Consider the following 25491-nt stretch of genomic DNA (forward strand, 5'->3'; position numbering starts at 1 on the left):
ACAAACTCTGAGGGAGAGTATAAATCATCGCTGAAGAAGCCATGGATTAATCGAGGAAAGTTGCTACAAGAAGGTTTTGTCTATCTCATTCAATTGACGTTTTCGAGGAGGCAGCAAGGAGGGTCGATGAGGGCAGCGCGCTTGATGCAGTTCACATTGGTTTAGCTCACTGAGCTAAATCTCTGGCTTTTAAGGCAGACCAAGCAGGCCAGCAGCACGGTTCGATTCCCGTACCAGCCTCCCCGGCCAGGCGCCGGAATGTGGTGACTAGGGGCTTTTCACAGTAACTTCATTGAAGCCTACTCGTGACAATAAGTGATTTTCATTTCATTTCATTTTCATTGGTTTTTTGCAAGGCTTTTGACAGATATCACACTGTAAATTGATACAAAATGTAGAGCCGTGGGGCTCAAGGAAAAGTGGCAAGTTGGATCCAAAATTGGTTCATTAGGTCATAGTAAACAATAATATTCAACAGGTATTTGGGTGTCTGGACAGCTATTCCCAGAGGCTGTTATATATTATTGTTATTAAATTCCTTGCTTTTTGTAGCATCTATCAATGAATTAGACATGAATGTAGGGGGTATAATAAAGAAATCTCAGATTTAAAAAAAAATTATTCATTCTGGCTGTGGGTGTCACTGGCTAGTCAAGAATTTATTGCCCATCCCTAACTGTGCCTTGAAGAGCTGGTGGTGAGCTGCCTTCTTGAACCAGTGCAGAACCTGTGGTGTTGGTACAGTTACTATGCTGTTAGGGAGGGAGTGCCACGATTTTGACCCAACGACGAATTGGCCGTGTGGTTGATACTAAGGCAGAAGGCTGTACATGGAAGGAAGTTATCAATGACTGGTCCAGTGGGCAGAGAAGGGGCAAATGGAGTTGACCCCTGAGAAGTGCGAGGTAATGTATTTGGGAGGATTGCTCATGTTGAATAGGTGCTGCAATAGAACACAAGCTTCAAGTTGGTAATTAAGCACAACGAGGGAAGGATTAGAAAATCATCGTAAGGGTGCATAAACCAGTTCGCCCCCAGGCTCTCCATCCTTCTGCTCGCTGGGTGATGGGGAGGGTGATGGGGAGGGGGTTGGGTAGGAGTGTGTGGGGGGGGGGGGAGGGGGGGTAGAGTTGATTTCCCTAAAGACTCCCCAGCACAGAGGTAGAGTAGTGACAAAATCAGTTCTACTGTGAGACTCTGTGGGTGGAAGGAGACCGTTCTATGCAATGGAGGAGAATGCACTTGCTATCAATCGACGCACCTGGAAATAGAATGCTGAAGGTAATCTGCACGGCTTTACGAATGATGTTGTCCAGGCCAAACATCCAGTGTGGTTTAATCTGCCGATGTCGAAGGACTTTTATCACCTGGAAAGAAGATACCTATGAATCAGCAAGGACTTTTATCACTTCTCTGTGGGGGCTGCAACATTTTCCCCATTGATATCACAAGGATAATACTTTGGCCAAAATGTATTAAGCACTCTTGACCCACCTCTCATCTTCCATAAAAATGGAACCCTGGCTGCACCATGTCTCGATCACTTTTCAGTCTTCTGCTTGTTGACTAACATTGGCACCAGGCCTAGTTTTTTCAATTCTCCTCCTTACTGCGTTCAGCTGCCTCCATGGCCACTTCCCTCACTATCACCTTTCGGTATGATTTACTCTGTTACAGTTGCTTTAGAAATGCAAGTTGTTGTTTACACCCTTCCCTTCCTATCATTACCAATCATATCACTTGTCTCTTCTGGGTTGCAATAACTTTATTGTTAACACTGTTGTTGGCTTCTCCTCTCATTATCCGATCACATATCCAGGGGAGTATTGGTGGGGGTAACTATACTACAACAACAATGGGATGGCTGAGTGTTATATACAATAGCAGCAGTGAGTTGCCGCATTTTCACATCCTCCCAATGCAATTTCTCACCTTGTGGCAGCCACTTGTTCGTTGCCAATAAGTCAAACACAACTGATTCGGATCCTGTTTGAATCAGATGCCCACAAACTTTCCCAGGGAGTGACTGGAGCGAGCTCAGTCCCACAAACCTCAGGCAAGATGTTTCAGATAGTGGGAGTACATGCCCACCAACAATTGCTGCCCCGCGATCCATTTAACTACAGCGCCCCACGGTTAGACAAGGCTAAACTCTCTCTCTAATCCCCACCAGCTGCCATCTGGTGAAGAAGCCCTGCCTCAGAAAGCTCTTGGCCAATCGGATGGCCGGTGGCTCTGTGAGTCAGCGACAGGTCCAAGCGGTGGCCACTGCGGAGACTACAGACAGAAGAGGAACAATTGGGGCTGGACTGAAGATAACTCAGGGGTGGCAGCAGGGCCTGGCTGGCAGGCCGCACCAAGAGGAGTAAGAGGTTTGGGGTCTGAGTTTGTGAGGACATGGGGCTTGTGGCTGGTGGGGGAGGGCGATGGTTGGAAAGAAGGTTTAACCTTGGTTTAACTTTGGGGTGGGGGCTGCCTGCAATCGACACATGGGACAGAGCATAGCAGCATCCCAGCCCACACAGCTTACCTGCGTGGCGTGGTCCTCCTTCTGCTACAGATAGAATAGCAGCAAAGGTGGGATGAGGCAATAAGTAGCCATTAATTAGGGTGGTGAGTGACACGGTGTCCTCACCACACCATGTAAAACGGGTGACAGGTCGGGGTGGGCAGGTAAGCTGCAGTCCATGCGCCGCATTTTACACACCCCACCTTTAAACATGTGGAAGACCATAAAATCCAGCCACTTGAGCCTATACAATGGCCCGAGGTGGAAATATCAGCAAATACAGAACAGACCAAGGATGATGGGCAGGACTTTCTCACAGTGCCCCAGACTCTCAGTGCCCCAGACGCAGTGTCCCAGGCTCACAGTGCCCCAGACTCACAGTGTCCCAGACTCACAGTGTCCCAGACTCACAGTGTCCCAGACTCACACTGTCCCAGACTCACACTGTCCCAGACTCACAATGTCCCAGACTCACACTGTCCCAGACTCACAGTGCCCCAGACTCACAGTGTCCCAGACTCAGTGTCCCAGACTCACAGTGCCCCAGACTCACAGTGCCCCAGACGCAGTGTTCCAGATTCACAGGGCCCCAGACTCAGTGCCCCAGACTCACAGTGCCCCAGACTCACAGTGTCCCAGACTCACAGTGTCCCAGACTCACACTGTCCCAGACTCACACTGTCCCAGACTCACACTGTCCCAGACTCACACTGTCCCAGACTCAGTGTCCCAGACTCACAGTGCCCCAGACTCACAGTGCCCCAGACGCAGTGTTCCAGATTCACAGGGCCCCAGACTCAGTGCCCCAGACTCACAGTGCCCCAGACTCACAGTGTCCCAGACTCACAGTGTCCCAGACTCACAGTGTCCCAGACTCACAGTGCCCCAGACTCACAGTGCCCCAGACTCACAGTGCCCCAGACTCACAGTGCCCCAGACTCACAGTGCCCCAGACTCACAGTGCCCCAGACTCACAGTGCCCCAGACTCACAGTGCCCCAGACTCACAATGTCCCAGACTCACACTGTCCCAGACTCACAGTGCCCCAGACTCACAGTGTCCCAGACTCACAGTGCCCCAGACTCACAGTGTCTCAGACTCACAGTGTCCCAGACTCACACTGTCCCAGACTCACAGTGCCCCAGACTCACAGTGTCCCAGACTCACAGTGTCCCAGACTCACAGTGTCCCAGACTCACTGTGCCCCAGACTCACAGTGTCCCAGACTCACAGTGCCCCAGACTCACAGTGCCCCAGACTCACAGTGCCCCAGACTCACAGTGTCCCAGACTCACAGGGCCCCAGACTCACAGGGCCCCAGACTCACAGGGCCCCAGACTCACAGTGTCCCAGACACACAGTGTCCCAGACTCAGTGTCCCAGACTCACAGTGCCCCAGTCAAGTGTGTACCTCACCAACTTTACACTTACAGCATCTTGGAAGCTGAAGATGATGATCTGTAGTTCATTGAGGATTCCCTTGTCGAAGTATACCTCTGCCTGCAGGCTAGACAAGGCTTTGACGATCAGCTTGTGGTTTGGAGATCGAATGTAGTCCTTCAGGCAGGTGACCAGCTGCATGATGTGTTCGCACGTTAGCTTGGAGTCGGTATTCTGTTTTTGAGGTAGGAAGGAATAATATTGCGTGAACGGCACAAGAAAGTCCAGGAGGCAGGCTCCTCACAGCTCTGGTAACATTGTACATCCAGATGGAAGGAGCAGGCAGATAGTCAACTCCTGCTCCTCTGTTAATAACACAGCACAGGTTTCCATTCCGGTGTGGGAAGGACTGCAAGGCAACAGTCACACTTCCCCTTCTCCTCTGAAGGGAGAAGGTCACCTCTCCACCATTCTGAACATGAAATGTTGCTCCAGCACTGCAGGATATACCAAAACGCATTATAGCTAATGAAGTACTTTTGATGTACAGTCTCTGTTGTAAGCTCAGCAGCCAAATTGTACACAGCAAACTTCCACACTTAGCAATTAGAGAAGTGATCAATGAAAACTGTTTTGATGAGGTTGGCTGAGGGATAAATAAAGACCAGGGGTGGGATTCTCCAATAATGGGGCTGTGTCCCCACGCTGGAGAGAAAAGGGGCACGACTCCATCCGGACTTTTTTCCCCAAAAGTCCGGGGTGATTCTCTGTATTTAAGGGGGCTTGCAGGGCTCCAGAGTGCCCCACGCAGCTCCTGCTGCTGATAAGGGGCCCTGCATGTCCGGCTGCGGGTCTGTACATGCGTGCGGCAGCTGCCTGCAGCGCTGGCCCTGAGCGACATGGCGGACCCACACAGCAGGCTGACAGAGAGGAAGTAGGCCCCCCACCCCTAAGATTGTGTGCGCCCGCCTATCACTTGCCCCTGATATCGTGGGCCTGGCTGTCGTGGAGCCCCCCCCCCCCCCCCCCCCCCCCCCCCGGACGTAAGGCTTCCCTCCCTTTCTTTGAAAAAGTGCCATGGGGTCTTTTATATTCACCCGAGGGGGAAGGCTAACCCTCGGTTTAACATCCTACTCAAAAGACTTTTTACTTGTATTCGTGTCCAGGATGTGAGCATCACTGGCTGGCCAGCATTTATTGCCCATCCCTAACTGCCCTCCATTTCAGAGGGCATTTTGAGTGTTAACTGCTTTGTGATGGATCTGGGGTCACATGTAGGCTCGACCAGGTAAGGATCGCAGATTTCCTTAGTGAGACAGATGGGTTTTTATAACAATTTTTCACGGCCATCATTAGATTTTTTAATACCAGGGTTTTTTTTCAGATGGAATTCAAATTTCACCATCTGCCATGGTGGGATTCAAACCCAGGGACGATACAACTCTGCCACCACCTTCCCTAAAGGATGGTCAAGACTGGAGAATCACGAGGAGCAGCAGGAATAATTCACTGCCCCTTGCATAGCACATGATGCTGGTTTACATGGTGGCCGGTTTAGCTCAATTGACTGGACAGCTGGTTTGAGACGCAGAACGAGGCCAACAGCGTGGGTTCAATTCCCGTACCAGCTGAGGTTATTTATAAAGGCCCTGCCTTCTCAACCGTGGCCCTTGCCTGAGGTGTGGTGATCCTCAGGTTAAATCACCACCAGTCAGCCCTCCCCCCTCAAAGGGGAAAGCAGCAAATGGTCATCTGGGATTATGGAGACTTTACTTACTTTACACGGTACTGGTGCTCTGACACACCATTGGGAATGTTGTGTGCAGCAGATTCACAAAGCCAAACAAACACAGGGTTTAAATCCTCCGTTTCCAGTGCAGCGAAGGAGCTAAGAGCATCTGAGAAATATCAGACAGGAATTGAGCAGCTGCTCCATCTAGCCTGACCCCAATACTTATAACGCCTTCTTAATCATGTTAAGTTAGACAAGAATAAGAGAGAAGATAGAGAGGGAAGTGACTGAGTATTGGAACACAAACAAATGAACAAAGGAGCAGGAGGAGGCCATTCAGCCCCTCGAGCCTGCTCCACCATTCAATAAAATCATGGCTGATCTGATCATGACCTCAAATCTGCATCCCGCCCACCCCTGATCACCTATCATTCCCTTGCTTACCAAGAATCTATCCACCTCTGCCTTAAAAATATTCAAGTACTCTGCTTCCACCACCTTTTCAAGAAAAGACTCACAACCCTCTGAATGAAAACATTTTGCCTCATCTCGATTTTCAATGGCCAATCCCTTATTTTTAAACAGTTGTAGATTCTCCCACAAGAGGAAACATCCTCTCCACATCCACCCTGTCAAGACCCCTCAGGACAACAGGCACGAGGAGGTCTCCATTGACGGGACAGCTAACAAGGCAACATCTAACCATGTACCAAAGCCATTTAAAATTTGTAAAGCCTTGAGATAAATGATTCAATACAGACTGGGGCAACATTGACTAAACTACTTTCAGGGGTCCTTCAGAGGACCAGACTAGAAGAGCATTGTCATGGCTATCGACCCTCCACAAGGATCCTACATTAAGTGAGTCGCCCGTCTCAGCCCAACACTGGCCCACTGTACTAAGTTGACCATAAATCTGCACCAATCTCGCTCACGGCCACATTTTTCAGGGGATCGGTTAGCTCAGGTGGTTGGAAAGTTGGTTTGTGACGTGGAGTGAAGTCAACAGTGCGGGTTCATGTCCCGTACCGGCTGAGGATAGCCATGAAGTCTCAGCCTTGCTCCTCGCCTGAGGTGGGGTCATCCTCAGGTTAACTCACCAGCAGTCAGCAGAGCCACCAATGGTCCTCAGGGATTATGGAGACTTTCACTTTCTTCTGTTATGTGGATGCAAAGATATTTCCAAATAGTGAAAAATGGAAAAACAGTTCCAAGGAATGGACCTAGGTTCACTGAGGAGCAAAGTTTATTGTCTACACACTGAATGTTAGGAAGATAGAAACCCAGCAATATGGCCCTCCCAGATCTAAGCAACAACAGAACACTACGGGTTCTGGAAATCCAAAATAAAAACAGAAAATGCTGGAAATACTCAACAGGTCTGGCAGCCTCTGTGTAAAACGGAATTAAGATTTCAGGCCGACGACCCTAATTCGATCACCTCAGATCAATCCAGTCCACTTCATTGCGCCATGTGTATAATCCACCAGTTATTTACCTCAGGAGTGAGTTTTTGCATACCTGTGCCTGAGCTTCAAGAATGTTCTGGACCACAGTTTGGTAGTCCTCTGTCAGGATATTGAATAGTGTGTCCCTGCGTTCGCTGTCCTTCTTTAGCAGGAAGAGTCCTGCGTTTTCTTCTAGTGAGGAGGGGCTGCTGACGTCGTCCACTTGTTCCTCAAGTACACTGGGGGGTAGGGAGGAAGGCAGGAAAACAGATCAAAAATCGAGTAGCCTCACATCTAGCCGTATAAAGGAATGACGGTAGGCACCAACGGGGAGAGGCTACCTGAGAAACTCGTGTTTTGGTGAGCTGCTTTTGACGGGCAGAGCTGGGATGGAACTGCTGCGACTCAGGAAGGGCACGTTCTGTTTGAAATCCAAGGGGTGCCGGCTCTCGCTCTCATCCTTGAGGTGACCTGACCCAGGGACCGACAGGCTGTGAAAAAATTCACCTGGATAATAGAAAAAAAGAGAAAGTAGTCAAATCTGTTGGAATTAAAGGACTGCTCTGCAGTGAGAGATTAAAGATTACCCAGTTCACAGCCAACACACTGAGGTTTCAAAATGCCTGGAGATTGTCTGGAGGCAGGATGTAGAGCAGAGTGGTGAGTTGAGAGGGAGGGGACCGGTATTTATTATGTGGCACTTTTCATCTCAAGATATTCCATATACTTCACAGGCAATGATACTCTTCAGAATGGTTAGTGTCAAAATGTAGTCACTATTGTACTGGCAGCCAATCTGCAGATAGAAAGCTCCTGCAAACAGTTATGAGGGAATGCCAAGGTGAACATTTTCTGGGTGTTAGCCAGTGAACAGACATTGGGGAGAGCACTAGAGTCCCCCTGCTTTTTCTTCAAATTGTCCCACCGGATGTTTGACATTGACCTGAACCAGGAGATAGACTTTAGTTTACATCTGATTCAAAAGACGGCACCGCCGACAGTGCAGAACTCCTCAGCACTGAAGTGTCAGGCTAGACTTTGTGCTTGTGGTAGTATGACTAGGGGTATTACGGTATCTTGGAAGTGAGCTGCTATTGGTCCAGAGGACTCGCTGCCCATTGGCCCGGGTAATTCACATGCCTCTCAGCCGATTGGCTGAGAAGTAGGTAGCTCCGCCTACAAGGCGGGATATAAGAACCCGTGCTTCCCGGCAGTCGGCCTTTCTTCTATACGTCTGCTGCCGGGCACACATCTTTTGCATTAAAGCCTATTGTTTGGATTTCATCTACGTTTCGTATCCATTGATTGTGCATCAGTGCTCAAGTGTCTGAAGGTGGGCTTGACATGAGCCTGGATTTTCAGGATGGCGAGCACTCGCCGCCCATCACCAGGTGAGTTGGCAGGAATTCCTGTCATGGAGAGTTGTTGACAGCTGCCCAAGCCCATCCAGGCACAGTGCTGCAGTGGCCGGAAGAGGTACTGCAGTGCCATGTCTGAGACTAAGTCCAGGGAGCCACAGTGCTGCTAACTGCCAGGGGTGCCAGGAAGGGTAGGGGGTAATCAGGTAGGGGATGAGCTCACTGTTAGGGGGTAGGTCAGGAGTGGGGGGAGGGAAGGCTGGAGGTCTCTGGTCCATGAGGTGAGGGCGTCCCCGAGTCTGAAGGAGACAATGGAGCCTCTTCGCAACTCTAGCTTCCTGTCTGAGACCGAAGAGAACATTGTTTGTTTCGTACTCTCAGTTATCTTGTGCCTGTCAGCTTAGAAATTGAGACTGGGTGGGAAAAGGCCGTTAAGTGGCCACTTAAGGGCCTTCATTGGGCAACAGCTAGGTTCTTGTGTGAGGCCCTGTCCAGCTCATGCAAAACTGCATCCGAGTTGGGGCAGGCAAGATCCCAGAGGGTATCACGTCCATGCAATTTCACACCCCCCCCCCCCCCCCCCCCCCGGCCACCTTAAAATCCACCAGGAGGACGGTAAAATTCTGGCCATGATCTCATAATTCAGGAGTGAAAGTTCGATCAGCCTTTGTGCTGCAGTGACACGGAGTGCCTGCAGTTGCTGCTGTCTGAATGACGTGAGCACTGCAGTCGGACTGAGGGCCTTTGGTTACACACATGCTCGATACCACCACCAACGGGCACTCGGTGTCACTGCAGCTATGAGCAACTCTTAAGCTGCACAGCAAACAAAGTACTGTTGAAGAGTAGTCACTATTTTAATGGAGGTGAATTTGTGCACCAACTCCCACATACAGCAATGAGATTAATGACTGGATAGTTGTTCTTTAGATGTTGGCTGAACGATGAATGTTGGTCAGGACACTAGTGAGCACCTGCCAACTCTTCTTTGAATAGTGCTGTGGAATCTTATACATCCACCTAATAAGGCAGACAGGGGCCACAATTTAATGTTTTATCTTCAAGGCAATCAGTGTAGCTTAGATTATCTGTTTTTTTTAAAATTAATTTACGGGATGTGAGCGTGGCTAGTTAAGCCAGTGTTTATTGCCAATCCCTAGTTGCCCTTCAGAGGGTGATGATGAACTGTCTTCTTGAACCGCTGCAGTCCCCGAGGTGTAGGTACATCCACTGTGCTGTTAAGGGGAGGGGGATTCTAGGATTTCCACCCAGCGACAATGAAGGATCGGTGATATATTTCCACGTCAGGCCGGTGACTGACTTGGAGGGGAAACTCCAAGTGGTGCTGTTCCTGGGAATCCGCTCCTCTTGTCCTTCCATATGGTATGGTCGCGTTCAGCTCTCTGAATGGGACAGGGGAGAGTTTTGCAATCTAGATTTGTGTGTGTGCGTGAATGAAAACTCTCCCTCTTGAGTGTCATGTGAGATTTAATCACTTATACAGATCCCCAATTTATTTAAAAGAAAATTACTGCGGATGCCCCGCAGCTTTGACAAAGAGTCATCGGACTCAAAATGTTAGCTCTTTTCTATCCCTACAGAAGCTGCCAGACTTGCTGAGATTTTCCAGCATTTTCCCTTTCATCCCCAATTTATTTCATCTGCAGCACACAGAGAGGTTTCTACCTTGTAGCAGATACACTGTGTTAGTGTAAGGTGTTAGTGTAAGGTGTGCAGTATCAACGGGCAGTAGCATGGATTCCCCAGCTTAAAGGTTGACTGGAAACTGTGACCTCTCCCACATACCTGGGCCTGGGCGGGTGGTTCAAACAACAGAGCACAGAGCTTTGGTCTATTACAGACACCGGCTGTGACAAAGTGACGTGTTTTTAGCCACTGATCAGGAAATTCCAAGAGTACAACTTCTGTCTCAACAGGCATTTCATAAAATGAGATAACCTGCCTGTCTCGAGCCCTCATTACATATGGAGAACCTTTGGAACTGATAAGTGCAAAAATTTTAAACTACAAGAAAGACAGGGTGTCGTGCTGAACCGCATTTATAATGAAAGCTTCTATACCCACACCAGCCATCTCGAAGTAATGTTATATTTAGACGGCACAGTAGCACAGTGGTTAGCACAGTTACTTTACAGGGCCAGGGACCTGTGTTCGATTCCCGGCTTGGGCCACTGTCTCTGAAGCGTCTGCACGTTCTCCCTGTGTCTGTGTGGGTTTCCTCTGGGTGCCCCGGTTTCCTCCCACAAGTCACAAAAGACATGCTTGTCATGTTAGGTGAATTGGACATTCTGAATTCTCCCTCAGTGTAGCCAAACAGGCGCCAGGGTGTGTCAACTAGGGGATTTTCACAGTAACCTCATTGCAGTGTTAATGTATGTCTACTTGCAACACTAATAAAGATTATTATTATATTTGTAGCAGTAATGTTTTTAAAACCTTGGGTAAAGTATGTATTTATTGCAGTAACATTATTAAAGAAACTAGATTAAGGAGCCCAGACTATGTGTCTATTAAAGCTATGATGTGGAGATGCCAGCGTTGGACTGGGGTGGGCACAGTAAGAAGTCTTACAACACCAGGTTAAAGTCCAACACGTTTGTTTCAAACACGAACTTTTGGAGCGCAGCTCCTTCCTCAGGTGAATGGCAAGGTATGTTCCAGAAACATTTATATAGACAAAGCATTGTCCAGCATCTCTGACTTTGTCTATATAAATGTTTCTGGAACATACCTCGCCATTCACCTGAGGAAGGAGCTGCGCTCCGAAAGCTCGTGTTTGAAACAAACCTGTTGGACTTTAACCCGGTGTTGTAAGACTTCTTACTCTATTAAAGCTGTAATTAAGGAGTCATAAAAGAGGAGGTCATGATTGATTCCAACCACTTAAATGATTCCAGATAAAGGTCTAATGGGATGTTATTATGATTGCTGATGATTCCCTGAAGAGTAGATAATTTATTTGGGGTTAGTCCTAGCTACGCAGGTCATGTGACATCCTGACATAATTAATTGTAGGTGCCGGGGCGGGATTCTCTCAGCCTGGGGCCGGGCCAGAGAGTCCCCGCGACAGTGACACCGGTATGATTGGTGCCGGTCACGAGCCACTTTACACGGCTGGCCCGCCGATTCTCGGCCCGCGATGGGCTGAGCGGCTGTCATAAATACGGCGAGGCCCGCCGGCGCCGTCCACACCTGCTCTCAGCCGGTGGGAACTCAGCGTTTAAGGTTCGGGCGGCAGCCTGTGGGGTGAGGCAGGGGTCCGACCCCTGGGGGGGGCCTCCAATGTGGCCTGGCCCGCGATCGGGGCCCACCGATTGGCGGGCCGGCATCTCTGGCTGGGGGCCTCCTTTCCTATGCGCTGGCCCCTGCAGCCCTGCACCACGTTGCTTTGGGACTGGCGCGTTGAAGGAGGCCACTGCGCATGCGCGCGTTGCCGCTGGCGCCACTGTACATGCGCAGATCCCGCGGCGCACAGTTCGCACTGGGATCGGCAGCTGGAGCAGCGTGAACAGCTCCAGTGCTGTGCTGGCCCCCTGTAGGGGCCAAAATTAGTCCTCGGCTCGGCCCGTTCACGCCGTTGTAAAACGCGATGGCATTTATGACGGCATGGACACTCTGCCGCGGGATGGGAGAATCCCACCCCAGCTGTCTGTAGTTTTGCAATTTGCCACAGGATTTGAGTCTGATAAGACAGTAGGATTTTAAGTTGAACGGTAGTTTTGCCAAATGTTGTTAGGTTGAGCAGAAGTGTACTGAATATACTTTTGAAAGAAACTCTTTCCAAAGGTCTGCACAGATAAGTAAGTCATCTGTTTTGTTAACTTTATTTAAAAATGGTATTTGAACTGTATTGGATTGCTAAATTGTAGTTAGTAGCAGGTATAGATATTAAGTTTAAGTGCCATGGGAATGTCACTTTAAGAAATGTTTGTCTGCTCAAGTGGCTGCAGTGATGTCAGAGTGTGGGTGGAGCTGAGCTCTGGCTCTGCTTTTTAGTTTCGCTTTGAGGAAAAGCTTGTGTGTGTCTGTGTTTTTTAGTTTTGTTTCAGTTTTGAGACGCTGCAGTCACAGCAGGATGTGTGTGAATCTCTGCAAGCTTATGCATGCCCATTTGGTGATTTCAACATGGCAACTGTTCTCAGTAGTGAATTTAAATCTGATCTCTGTGTTTAACAGGGTTGTTTTGTCTTATGGATGTTGCAAGGAAAGATTAAGAGTTACTTATAGCGGATTGTATTCTTTGGGGGATTTATTGGTGTTGATAGTTGTTAAGATGTTTACTGTGGATTTAGAAAGTGTTAACTGGTTTCATAAATAAACATTGTTTTGCTTTAAAAAATACTTTTCCATTGCTGCTGTACCACGCCTGTAGAGTGGGCCGTGTGCTCCCCATACCAGAATCTATTAAATGATGTGGGTCAGGTGAACTCCATGATACACTTTGGGGTTCTCTAAACCCTGGCCCATAACACAAGTTTTTCCTTTTGTTTAAGAAGTGTTTAATTGATAATTGTAAAGCTATTTCTTTGATGTTCATGTTGTTATATCTGCGTTTAAATTAAAGTTTGGTTTAACATAAAACATATCTATTGGTCAGAGACATCACTCCTGGGTGAAGTATCCATTTTTCAAAGTTTTACAAATAGAAAATTGTTTGAGGTTCTCATCGGGTATCCCAACAAATCATAGAATATCTACGATGCAGACAGAGGTCGTTTGGCCCATCAAGTCTGCACTGTACCTCGAAAAGAGCACCCTACCTTGGCCCACTCCCCGCCCTATTCCCGTAACCCCACCTAACCTGCACATCTTTGGACTGTGGGGGGAAACCAGAGCAGCCGGAGGAAGCCGATGTAGACACGGGGAGAACAAGCAAACTCTACAGTCACCAAAAGCCAGAATTGAACCCCGGTCCCTGGCGTTATGAAGCACAAGTGCTAACCACTGTTCCACCATGCCTTCCTGTGTTGGGGTCTGGTCTGGTATCCTAACATCATTCCCCTGCATCCAACACCCCTTCAATCTCAGTCAAGATTTCCGCATCCCCTGCTATTGCCCTTCTTCCATTTCTAAATATTTTCTCTCTAGCTTATTCTTAATTAGCTTTATCCCCTGTTTTCCATTCCAGCTCAGTCCCACTGCCTCACCTCAGTTCAATTCCTGTTCAGTGTATTTCTTCCCTTTGCACTCTAACTGTCTCACCTCCGTTCCGTTCATTTTGCTTCTTTCTCTCCCATCCATCCCTCTTGCCTTGCTCCCCATCCCAATCTCAACACATTTCCTTCCTTCTCATTCCTCTGCCTCCCGTTAAGTGTGGCTCCTCCTGTTTTCAGTTCCCATTCGGACCTCTTCTCACTGCAACTTGTCACCGTCCATTTCCCCATTTCCCAGGCACCCAGTCTCGTTCCCGATCCCATTCATTCCTATACCTGGCTTTGCGGGGGCTTTTGCTTTCTTTCGGCTCAGGAATTGGTCTCTCAGGAGCTCCCCGGCTGTGGCCCGATTGTCAGGATTGGGCTCAAAGCTCTGTAGAAGGAAGGCCTTTGCCTCCAAGGACATAGACTCTGGGATCTCCGGGTGGATTTTAAACATTCCGACCTACAGGCATACAAAGAGGAAATCAAACACCAAGTGGAAAATGTGGTATGGAAGAGCTCTAATCGATTATCATCAGTAAGCTACTGTTATATCTTGGCAATTATTGTGCCGTGAATGGTAGAAATGATAGTTGTGGGTTCCCCTGTCGTGCCTTGCCAGTGTTACAGGGTAAATACAAAGGGTTCTCACACTGGTCCACTGGGGTGAGGGGGCTGGGGCGCTCCACTCTTCCCGAACCACCCCCCCCCCCCCCGTTTCGTTGTTCCTGGACCCATAAACACAGTCGGTGGGAAACCTTGCTTGAAAACTAACATAAAAGCAAAATACTGCAGGTACTGGAACTATGAAGAAGAGTCACACAGACTCTAAGCGTTAATTATCTTTCTCTCTCCACCGATCCTGCCAGACCTGCTGAATTTTTCCAACATTATTGTTTTTAATTTCTGAAAATTAACGTTGTGGTTTTGTGGTTAATTGCTTACTGATTAATATATATTAAACAGGTTTTAAAGAGCAATTGTCGTGAGTGCAATTTTCCATTAAAGACATCAGGCCCCCTCCCCTCCCACGGACTTCTCTCCCCTTTCTTTTCTGAAACAGTTGGGGCAGGAATGGGTCACAGATCCATAGAAAGCCCGTTCAAGTGGCCCTTACCCTTACAAGCCTGGAGAGTAAGCATCAGTGAGAGATCATGGGGGGAAATGGTGGCGTCGTGGTAATAATCTGGAGTCATAATCCAGAGACCCAGCCAAATGTCCCAGGGACATGGGTTCAAATCCCACCATGGCAGCTGGTGAAATTTAAATTCAATTAATCAAATTTGGAATATAAAGCTAAAATATCAGCGATGAAAAAATCCATCCATCCTTGCCAGCAATGACCCTATCCATATGAATGAAGAAGTTACGCACTGGGAGGATGTGACAGCCAGGGTCAATTTAGTCCTCAGAAAAGGTCACAACTGGACTGAAACATGATTTTGTATTTCTCCAGGGATTCAAATCTTGCCCCTTTCCTGCATCTGCTCTACAATCAACCCCATTGTCAGCTTTGTTACCTTAAACATCGCAGCCTGTGGCTCTCCCAGTTCAAAGAAGGGGGGTTTTCCTGTTGCCATCTCAATAACAGTGCAGGCCAGTGACCAGATATCTGCAGGTTTCCCATAACCTCTTGGTCCTTTGTCAATAATCTCAGGGGCCATGTACTGAAGGGTTCCTGAGGGAGACAGAAAAACTGGTTGAGTCCAATCGCAAAACTGACACCAACGCTGAACCCAACTAACACCAAAGCCCCAACCCTGAAACCCACTGACCCCAAACCCCAACCCTGAACCCCACTAACCCTAAACCCCAACCCTGAACCCCACTGACCCCAAACCCCAACCCTGAACCCCACTAACCACAAACCCCAACCCTGAACCCCACTGACCCCAAACTCCAACCCCGAATCCCACTAACCCCAAACCCCAAACCCCAACCCTGAACCCCACTAACCACAAACCCCGAACCCCAACCCTGAACCTACTAACCCAAACCCCAACCCTGAACCCCACTGACCCCAAACCCCAACCCTGAACCACACTAACCCCAAACCCCAACCCTGAACCCCACTAACCCCAAACCCCGAACCCCAACCCTGAACCCCACTAACCCAAACCCCAACCCTGAACCCCACTGACCCCAAATCCCAACCCAGAACCCCACTGACCCCAAACCCCGAACCCCAACCCTGAACCCCACTAACCCAAACCCCAACCCTGAACCCCACTAACCCAAACCCCAACCCTGAACCCCACTAACCCAAACCCCAACCCTGAACCCCACTAACCCAAACCCCAACCCTGAACCCCACTGACCCCAAACCCCAACCCTGAACCCCACTGACCCCAAACCCCAACCCTGAACCCCACTAACCCCAAACCCCATCACTGAACTCCACTGACCCCAAACCCCAACCCTGAACACCACTAACCCCAAACCTGAACCCCACTAACCCCAAACCCCAACCCTGAACCCTACTGACCCCAAACCCCAACCCTGAACCCCACTGACCCCAAACTCCAACCCTGAACCCCACTGACGCCAAACCCCAACCTTGAACCCCACTAACCCCAACCCTGAACCCCACTAACACCAAACCCCAACCCTGAAACCCACGAACCCCAAACCCCAACCCTGAAACCCAGACCCCAAACCCCAACTCTGAACCCCATAACCCCAAACCCCAACCCTGAACCCCACTAACCCCATCCCCGAACCCCACTGACCCCAAACCCCAACTCTGAACCCCACTGACCCCAAACCCCAACCCTAAACCCCACTGACCCCAAATCCCAACCCTGAACCCCGCTAACCCCAAACCCCAACCCTGAACCCTACTGACCCCAAATCCCAACCCTGAACCCCACTAACCCCAAACCCCGAACCCCAACCCTGAACCTACTAACCCAAACCCCAACCCTGAACCCCACTGACCCCAAACCCCAACCCTGAACCACACTAACCCCAAACCCCAACCCTGAACCCCACTAACCCCAAAGCCCGAACCCCAACCCATAACCCCACTAACCCAAACCCCAACCCTGAACCCCACTGACCCCAAATCCCAACCCAGAACCCCACTGACCCCAAACCCCAACCCTGAACCCCACTAACCCCAAACCCCGAACCCCAACCCTGAACCCCACTAACCCAAACCCCAACCCTGAACCCCACTAACCCAAACCCCAACCCTGAACCCCACTAATCCAAACCCCAACCCTGAACCCCACTAACCCAAACCCCAACCCTGAACCCCACTGACCCCAAACCCCAACCCTGAACCCCACTGACCCCAAACCCCAACCCTGAACCCCACTAACCCCAAACCCCATCCCTGAACTCCACTGACCCCAAACCCCAACCCTGAACACCACTAACCCCAAACCCCAACCCTGAACCCCACTAACCCCAAACCCCAACCCTGAACCCTACTGACCCCAAACCCCAACCCTGAACCCCACTGACCCCAAACTCCAATCCTGAACCCCACTGACGCCAAACCCCAACCTTGAACCCCACTCACCCCAACCCTGAACCCCACTAACACCAAACCCCAACCCTGAAACCCACGAACCCCAAACCCCAACCCTGAAACCCAGACCCCAAACCCCAACTCTGAACCCCATAACCCCAAACCCCAACCCTGAACCCCACTAACCCCATCCCCGAACCCCACTGACCCCAAACCCCAACCCTGAACCCCACTGACCCCAAACCCCAACCCTGAACCCCACTGACCCCAAATCCCAACCCTGAACCCCACTAACCCCAAACCCCAACCCTGAACCCTACTGACCCCAAATCCCAACCCTGAACCCCACTAACCCCAAACCCCATCCCTGAACCCCACTAACCCCAAACCCCAACCCTGAACCCCACTGACCCAAACCCCAAACCTGAACCCCACTAACCCCAAACCCCAACTCGGAACCCCACTGTCCCCAAACCCCAACCGTGAACCCTACTGACCACAAATCCCAACCCTGAACCCCACTACCACCAAACCCAAACCCTGAACCCCAATCCCCAACCCTGAACCCCACTGACCCCAAACCCCATCCCTGAACCTCACGAACACCAAACCCAAACCCTGAACCCCAATCCCCAACCATGAACCCTACTGACCCCAAACCCCAACCCTGAACCCCACTAACCCCAAACCGCAACTCTGAACCCCACTGACCCCAAACCCCAACCCTGAACCCCACTAACCCCAAACCTCAACCCTGACCCCCACTAACCCCAAATCCTGAACCCCAATGACCCCAAACCCCAACCCTGAACCCCACTAACACCAAACCCAAACCCTGAACCCCACTAACCCCAAACCCCAACCCTGAACCCCACTAACCCCAAACCCCAACCCTGAACCCCACTAACCCAAACCCAAACCCTGAACCCCACTAACCCCAAACGCCAACCCTGAACCCCACTAACCCCAACCTTGAACCCTGCTAACCCCAACCCTGAACCCCACTAACACCAAACCCCAACCCTGAAACCCACGAACCCCAAACCCCAACCCTGAAACCCACTGACCCCAAACCCCAACCTTGAACCCCACTAACCCCAAACCCCACCCTGAACCCCACTGACCCAAAACCCCAACCCTGAACCCCGCTGACCCCAAATCCCAACCCTGAACCCCACTAACCCCGAACCCCAACCCTGAACCCTACTGACCCCAAATCCCAACCCTGAACCCACTAACCCCAAACCACAACCCTGAACCCCACTGACCCCAAACCCCAACCCTGAACCCCACTGACCCAAACACCAACCCTGAACCCCACTAACCCAAACCCAAACCCTGAACCCCACTGACCCCAAACCCCAACCCTGAACTCCACTAACACCAAACCCCAACCCTGAACCCCACTGAACCCAACCCCAACCCTGAACCCCACTAACCCCAAACCCCATCCCTGAACTCCACTGACCCCAACCACAACCCTGAACCCCACTAACCCAAACCCCAACGCTGAACCCCACTAACGCCAAACCCCAACCCTCAACCCCACTGACCCCAAACCCCAACCCTGAACCCTACTGACCCCAAATCCCAACCCTGAATGCCAATAACCCCAAACCCCAACCCTGAACCCCACTAACACCAAACCCAAACCCTGAACCCCAATCCCCAACCCTCAACCCCACTGACCCCAAACCCCATCCCTGAACCTCACGAACACCAAACCCAACCCTGAACCCCAATCCCCAACCATGAACCCTACTGACCCCAAACCCCAATCCTGAACCTCACTAACCCCAAACCCCAACCCTGAACCCCAAACCCCAACCCTGAATCCCACTAACCCCAAACCCCAACCCTGAACCCCACTAACCCCAAACCCCAACCCTGATCCCTACTGACCCCAAACCCCAACCCTGAACCCCACTAACACCAAACCCAAACCCTGAACCCCACTAACCCCAAACCCCAACCCTGAACCCCACTAACACCAAACCCCAGCCCTGAACTCCACTGACCCCAAACCCCATCCCTGAACCCCACTAACCCCAAACCCATCCCTGAACCCCACTGACTCAAACCCCAACCTGAACCCCACTAACCCCAAACCCCAACCCTGAACCCCACTAACCCCAAACCCCGAACCCCAACCCTGAACCCCACTAACACCAAACCCCAACCCTGAACCCTACTAACTGCCAACCTCAACCCTGAACCCCACTAACCCCAACCCTGTACCCTACTAACACCAAACCCCAACCCTGTACCCCACTAACACCAAACCCCAACCCTGAACCCCACTAACCCCAAACCCGAACCCTGAAACCCACTAACCCCAAACCCCAACCCTGAACCCCACTGACCCCAAACCCCAACCCTGAACCCCACTAACCCCAAACTCCAACCCTGAACCCCACTAACCCCAAACCCCAACCCTGAACCCCACTGACCCAAACTCCAACCCTGAACCCCACTAAACCAAACCCCAACCCTGAAATCCACTGACCCAAACCCCAACCCTGAACCCCACTAACCCCAAACCCCAACCCTGAACCCCACTAACACCAAACCCCAACACTGAACCACACTGACCCCAAACCCCAACCCTGAACCCAAATAACCCCAAACCCCACGAACCCCAAACCCCAACCCTGAACCCCACTAACCCCAAAACCCAAACCTGAAACCCACTAACCCCAAACCCTGAACCCCAATAACCCCAAACCCCACTAACCCCAAACCCCAACCCTGAACCCCACCAACCCCAAACCCCAACCCTGAACCCCACTAACCCGAAACCCCCACACTGAATCCCACTGACCCTAAACCCCATCCCTGAACCCCACCAACCCCAACCCTGAACCCCACTGACCCCAAACTCCATCCCTGAACCCCACTAACCTCAAACCCCAACCCTGAACCCCACTAACCCCAAACCCCAACCCTGAACCCCACTAACCCCAAACCCCAACCCTGAACCCAACTAACACCAAACCCCAACCCTGATCCCCACTAACACCAAACCCCAACCCTGTACCCCACTAACACCAAACCCCAACCCTGAACCCCACTAACCCCAAACCCCAACCCTGAACCCACTGACCCAAACTCCAACCCTGAACCCCACTAACCCCAACCCTGTACCCCACTAACACCAAACCCCAACCCTGTACCCCACTAACACCAAACCCCAACCCTGAACCCCACTAACCCCAAACCCGAACCCTGAAACCCACTAACCCCAAATCCCAACCCTGAACCCCACTGACCCCAAACCCCAACCCTGAACCCCACTAACCCCAAACTCCAACCCTGAACCCCACTAACCCCAAACCCCAACCCTGAACCCCACTGACCCAAACTCCAACCCTGAACCCCACTAACCCAAACCCCAACCCTGAAATCCACTGACCCAAACCCCAACCCTGAACCCCACTAACCCCAAACCTGAACCCCACTAACACCAAACCCCAACACTGAACCACACTGACCCAAAACCCCAACCCAGAACCCAAATAACCCCAAACCCCACGAACCCCAAACCCCAACCCTGAACCCCACTAACCCCAAAACCCAACCCTGAAACCCACTAACCCCAAACCCTGAACCCCAATAACCCCAAACCCCAACCCTGAACCCCACCAACCCCAAACCCCAACCCTGAACCCCACTAACCCCAACCCCAACACTGAATCCCACTGACCCCAAACCCCATCCCTGAACCCCACCAACCCCAACCCTGAACCCCACTGACCCCAAACCCCATCCCTGAACCCCACTAACCTCAAACCCCAACCCTGAACCCCACTAACCCCAAACCCCAACCCTGAACCCCACTAACCCCAAACCCCAACCCTGAACCCAACTAACACCAAACCCCAACCCTGATCCCCACTAACACCAAACCCCAACCCTGAACCCCACTAACACCAAACCCCAACCCTGAACCACACTAACCCCAAACCCCAACCCTGAACCCCACTGACAGCAAACCCCAACCCTGAACCACACTAACCCCAAACCCCAACCCTGAACCCCACTAACCCCAAAACCCAACCCTGAACCCCACTAACCCCAACCCTGAACCCCACTAACACCAAACCCCAACCCTGAACCCCAATAACCCCAACCCTGAACCCCACTAACACCAAACCCCAACCCTGAACCCCACTAACACCAAACCCCAACCCTGAGCCCCACTAACACCAAACCCCAACCCTGAACCCCACTAACCCCAAACCCCAACCCTGAACCCCACTAACCCCAAACCCCAACCCTGAACCCCACTAACACCAAACCCCAACACTGAACCCCACTGACCCCAAACCCCAACCCTGAACCCCAATAACCCCAAACCCCACTAACCCCAAACCCCAACCCTGAACCCCACTAACCCCAAAACCCAACCCTGAAACCCACTAACCCCAAACCCCAACCCTGAACCCCAATAACCCCAAACCCCATCCCTGAACCCCACCAACCCCAACCCTGAACCCCACTGACCCCAAACCCCATCCCTGAACTCCACTGACCCCAAACCCCAACCCTGAACCCCACTAACCTCAAACCCCAACCCTAAACCCCACTAACCCCAAACCCCAACCCTGAACCCCACTGACCCGAAACCCCATCCCTGAACCCCACTAACACCAAACCCCAACCCTGAACCCAACTAACACCAAACCCCAACCCTGAACCCCACTAACACCAAACCCCAACCCTGAACCCCACTAACACCAAACCCCAACCCTGAACCACACTAACCCCAAACCCCAACCCTGAACCCCACTGACAGCAAACCCCAACCCTGAACCACACTAACCCCAAACCCCAACCCTGAACCCCACTAACCCCAAAACCCAACCCTGAACCCCACTAACCCCAACCCAGAACCCCACTAACACCAAACCCCAACCCTGAACCCCACTAACCCCAAAAATCAACCCTGAACCCCACTAACCCCAACCCTGAACCCCACTAACACCAAACCCCAACCCTGAACCCCAATAACCCCAACCCTGAACCCCACTAACACCAAACCCCAACCCTGAACCCCACTAACACCAAACCCCAACCCTGAGCCCCACTAACACCAAACCCCAACCCTGAACCCCACTAACCCCAAACCCCAACCCTGAACCCCACTAACCCCAAACCCCAACCCTGAACCCCACTAACACCAAACCCCAACACTGAACCCCACTGACCCCAAACCCCAACCCTGAACCCCAATAACCCCAAACCCCACTAACCCCAAACCCCAACCCTGAACCCCACTAACCCCAAAACCCAACCCTGAAACCCACTAACCCCAAACCCCAACCCTGAACCCCAATAACCCCAAACCCCATCCCTGAACCCCACCAACCCCAACCCTGAACCCCACTGACCCCAAACCCCATCCCTGAACTCCACTGACCCCAAACCCCAACCCTGAACCCCACTAACCTCAAACCCCAACCCTGAACCCCACTAACCCCAAACCCCAACCCTGAACCCCACTGACCCGAAACCCCATCCCTGAACCCCACTAACACCAAACCCCAACCCTGAACCCCACTAACACCAAACCCCAACCCTGAACCACACTAACCCCAAACCCCAACCCTGAACCCCACTAACCCCAAAACCCAACCCTGAACCCCACTAACCCCAACCCTGAACCCCACTAACACCAAACCCCAACCCTGAACCCCACTAACCCCAAAACCCAACCCTGAACCCCACTAACCCCAACCCTGAACCCCACTAACACCAAACCCCAACCCTGAACCCCACTAACACCAAACCCCAACCCTGAACCCCACTAACACCAAACCCCAACCCTGAGCCCCACTAACACCAAACCCCAACCCTGAACCCCACTAACCCCAAACCCCAACCCTGAACCCCACTAACCCCAAACCCCAACCCTGAACCCCACTAACACCAAACCCCAACACTGAACCCCACTGACCCCAAACCCTGAACCCCAATAACCCCAAACCCCACTAACCCCAAACCTGAACCCCACTAACCCCAAAACCCAACCCTGAAACCCACTAACCCCAAACCCCAACCCTGAACCCCAATAACCCCAAACCCCAACACTGAATCCCACTGACCCCAAACCCCATCCCTGAACCCCACCAACCCCAACCCTGAACCCCACTGACCCCAAACCCCATCCCTGAACCCCACTGACCCCAAACCCCAACCCTGAACCCCACTAACCTCAAACCCCAACCCTGAACCCCACTAACCCCAAACCCCAACCCTGAACCCCACTAACCCAAACCCCAACCCTGAACCCCACTAACACCAAACCCCAACCCTGAACCCCACTAACCCCAAACCCCAACCCTGAACCACACTAACCCAAACCCCAACCCTGAACCCCACTAACCCAAACCCCAACCCTGAACCCCACTAACACCAAACCCCAACCCTGAACCCCACTCACATTAATTGTCTCCGTTGCCCTCGAGACTGACACTCACTCTCTGCTCTCTATCCCATCCCCCAGTGACACACCTGTGAACGTTTCTGTACAGGGATTAATTCCTGCCAGTCTCTTGGATGTTCCAAAGTCAGAGATTTTCAGCACACCACTGTATGTGTTTATAAGGACGTTGTCTCCCTTTGAAGACAGACAACATGTTAGTGAAGAATAAACAGTGAAGAATATAACTTTGCACTCCAGTAAATGCTAACACAAGTGAGAACACCACACTGAACACAACTTGCATCTGATCAATCAATCCTCACCACACTGGCCGCTTCTCCCTTCTCCCCCCCTCACCCCATCCCACAACACCCTCCCCCCCCCCACCCCCATCCAACGTTCATTACCTCTCCATCCTCACTGCAGCCCACCCCCTGATAAGTGATTCACCAATAGGTTAAAAAGTATTATTCTGCATGACACATGATTAACGTTTGGTCTCCCCATTGCGGGATTTTGTCATAACCCACACGGCAATGACTAAACTCCCCGTGAGCCTCGCTGAATGTGAGCCCCCCGTTAAAGGGGACGGGAAACAATAACTATGCGTAGTTAAACCTTTGAATAAAGTCAGCCAGTTTGGGTGCCGACCGAAGGAGAGACATGGCTGGGATCTTCTGTGCCGTGCAAATAATAGTTATTGTAATAAAACTTTATTTCTTTCTCGACTCGGTGTGGACTCTTTTGTGGCGTTCAAAACTGGCGACAAGGATTCAACTGGTTTTCTGTCGATGCTGCAATTCTATTCTTAAGCCACCTCACTAACCCTGCTGGATTATGGTTGGGATCAGTTCATTTGTCATGCCTCACTTTGGACAATTATATGTGTTTGATGCAAATTTGGAAGATTGGACTCAGCATGTGGAAAGAATGCGCTACTTTTTACAGCCCAACAGTATCGAGGAGAATGATCACCAGACAGTCATTTTGCTAACTGCCTACAGCGCACATACCTCTGATAGACTTTTGAGCAGCTAATAACGCGAGTGGGCCAACAGTTCAACCCCTGATCCCATCCGTCATTGTGCAGAGGTATTGCTTTAATACAGCAGAAAGGACCTCTGTTGTGTCTGTCACCAAGGTTTTGTTGAGATTTCGAAAGACAACCAAATACTTCGAATATGGTATATCCCTGTCAGAAATGCTGCGCGACTGCTTGGGGTGAGGCATTAATACCGCTACTCAAAAGAAATTGTTGGCCAAACCATCCCCAAACTTGTAGCAAGCTGTGCAAATTTCCCTCTCTTGTGAGAGTGCTGAATGAGGGGTGCAGGAAATCCAGGGAATGGAAGTGAATGCCTTAGGACATGCCCCCTCCCAGTCGTCCAACCCCTCCCCCCCCAAGGACAGCACCCAACCCTGGGCTGAATGCCGTGCAGGCTAGGGCCGTCGGTAGAAGACAGAGTCATCCCAACGGGATACCTCCCAGAATTTACAGAGGGAGAACTAGGCTGTTCAGGGACAATATGGTCATAGGCCCTGGCATGAGCGCAAGCAGCAGGGTGGCCATAGGTTCTGGCACTCCATTAGATGTAGATGTCTACCTAAGGCTTGCACTTGCCATCTAGATGAATCAGAGGAGAAAGACTGCATGTACCTCAATTGCGTTATGGCACCTCAGGTTGCGCCCATCAAAATCGCATTGGCAGTAAATGGGCACCTATTGGATATGGAGCTTGATACTGGCACTGCAGTTGCCATTGTAGGGGTCAAACATTCAACTGCATTAAGAAAGAGGTAAATTATTTGCATTTGAAGGATACTGGGGCCCGATTGGCCACTTACACCGGTGAGCTGCTGGACATAGCGGGCACCACCATGATTTCTAGATGGCAGCTGGTGTGCCTGCCATTAATTTTCGTGAAGGGACATGGCCCCAACCTGTTCGGTCGTGATTGGTTGAGCCGCCTGCATTGGGATTGACAACACATATTCCAAATGGAGTCCAG

The 25491-nt window shown here is 51.2% G+C and overlaps 1 protein-coding gene across 2 annotated transcripts in view; it reads right to left on the minus strand.

The window, feature by feature from the left end:
• Nucleotides 1–25491, minus strand: part of LOC119968829 (mitogen-activated protein kinase kinase kinase 5-like) — a 213496-nt gene that overhangs the window by 28791 nt on the left and 159214 nt on the right. For both annotated transcript variants that reach the window (XM_038801683.1, XM_038801675.1), the window contains 7 exons: nucleotides 23572–23677; nucleotides 15104–15261; nucleotides 13878–14046; nucleotides 7411–7576; nucleotides 7143–7308; nucleotides 3941–4123; nucleotides 1262–1367 (listed from right to left, as the gene is read on the minus strand). In XM_038801683.1, coding sequence (XP_038657611.1) covers nucleotides 1262–1367; nucleotides 3941–4123; nucleotides 7143–7308; nucleotides 7411–7576; nucleotides 13878–14046; nucleotides 15104–15261; nucleotides 23572–23677 — 1054 coding nt within the window. The remainder of the gene's footprint in view (nucleotides 1–1261; nucleotides 1368–3940; nucleotides 4124–7142; nucleotides 7309–7410; nucleotides 7577–13877; nucleotides 14047–15103; nucleotides 15262–23571; nucleotides 23678–25491) is intronic.

This window comes from Scyliorhinus canicula, chromosome 1 (genome assembly GCF_902713615.1).
Source record: "Scyliorhinus canicula chromosome 1, sScyCan1.1, whole genome shotgun sequence".
Lineage (NCBI taxonomy): Eukaryota > Metazoa > Chordata > Chondrichthyes > Carcharhiniformes > Scyliorhinidae > Scyliorhinus > Scyliorhinus canicula.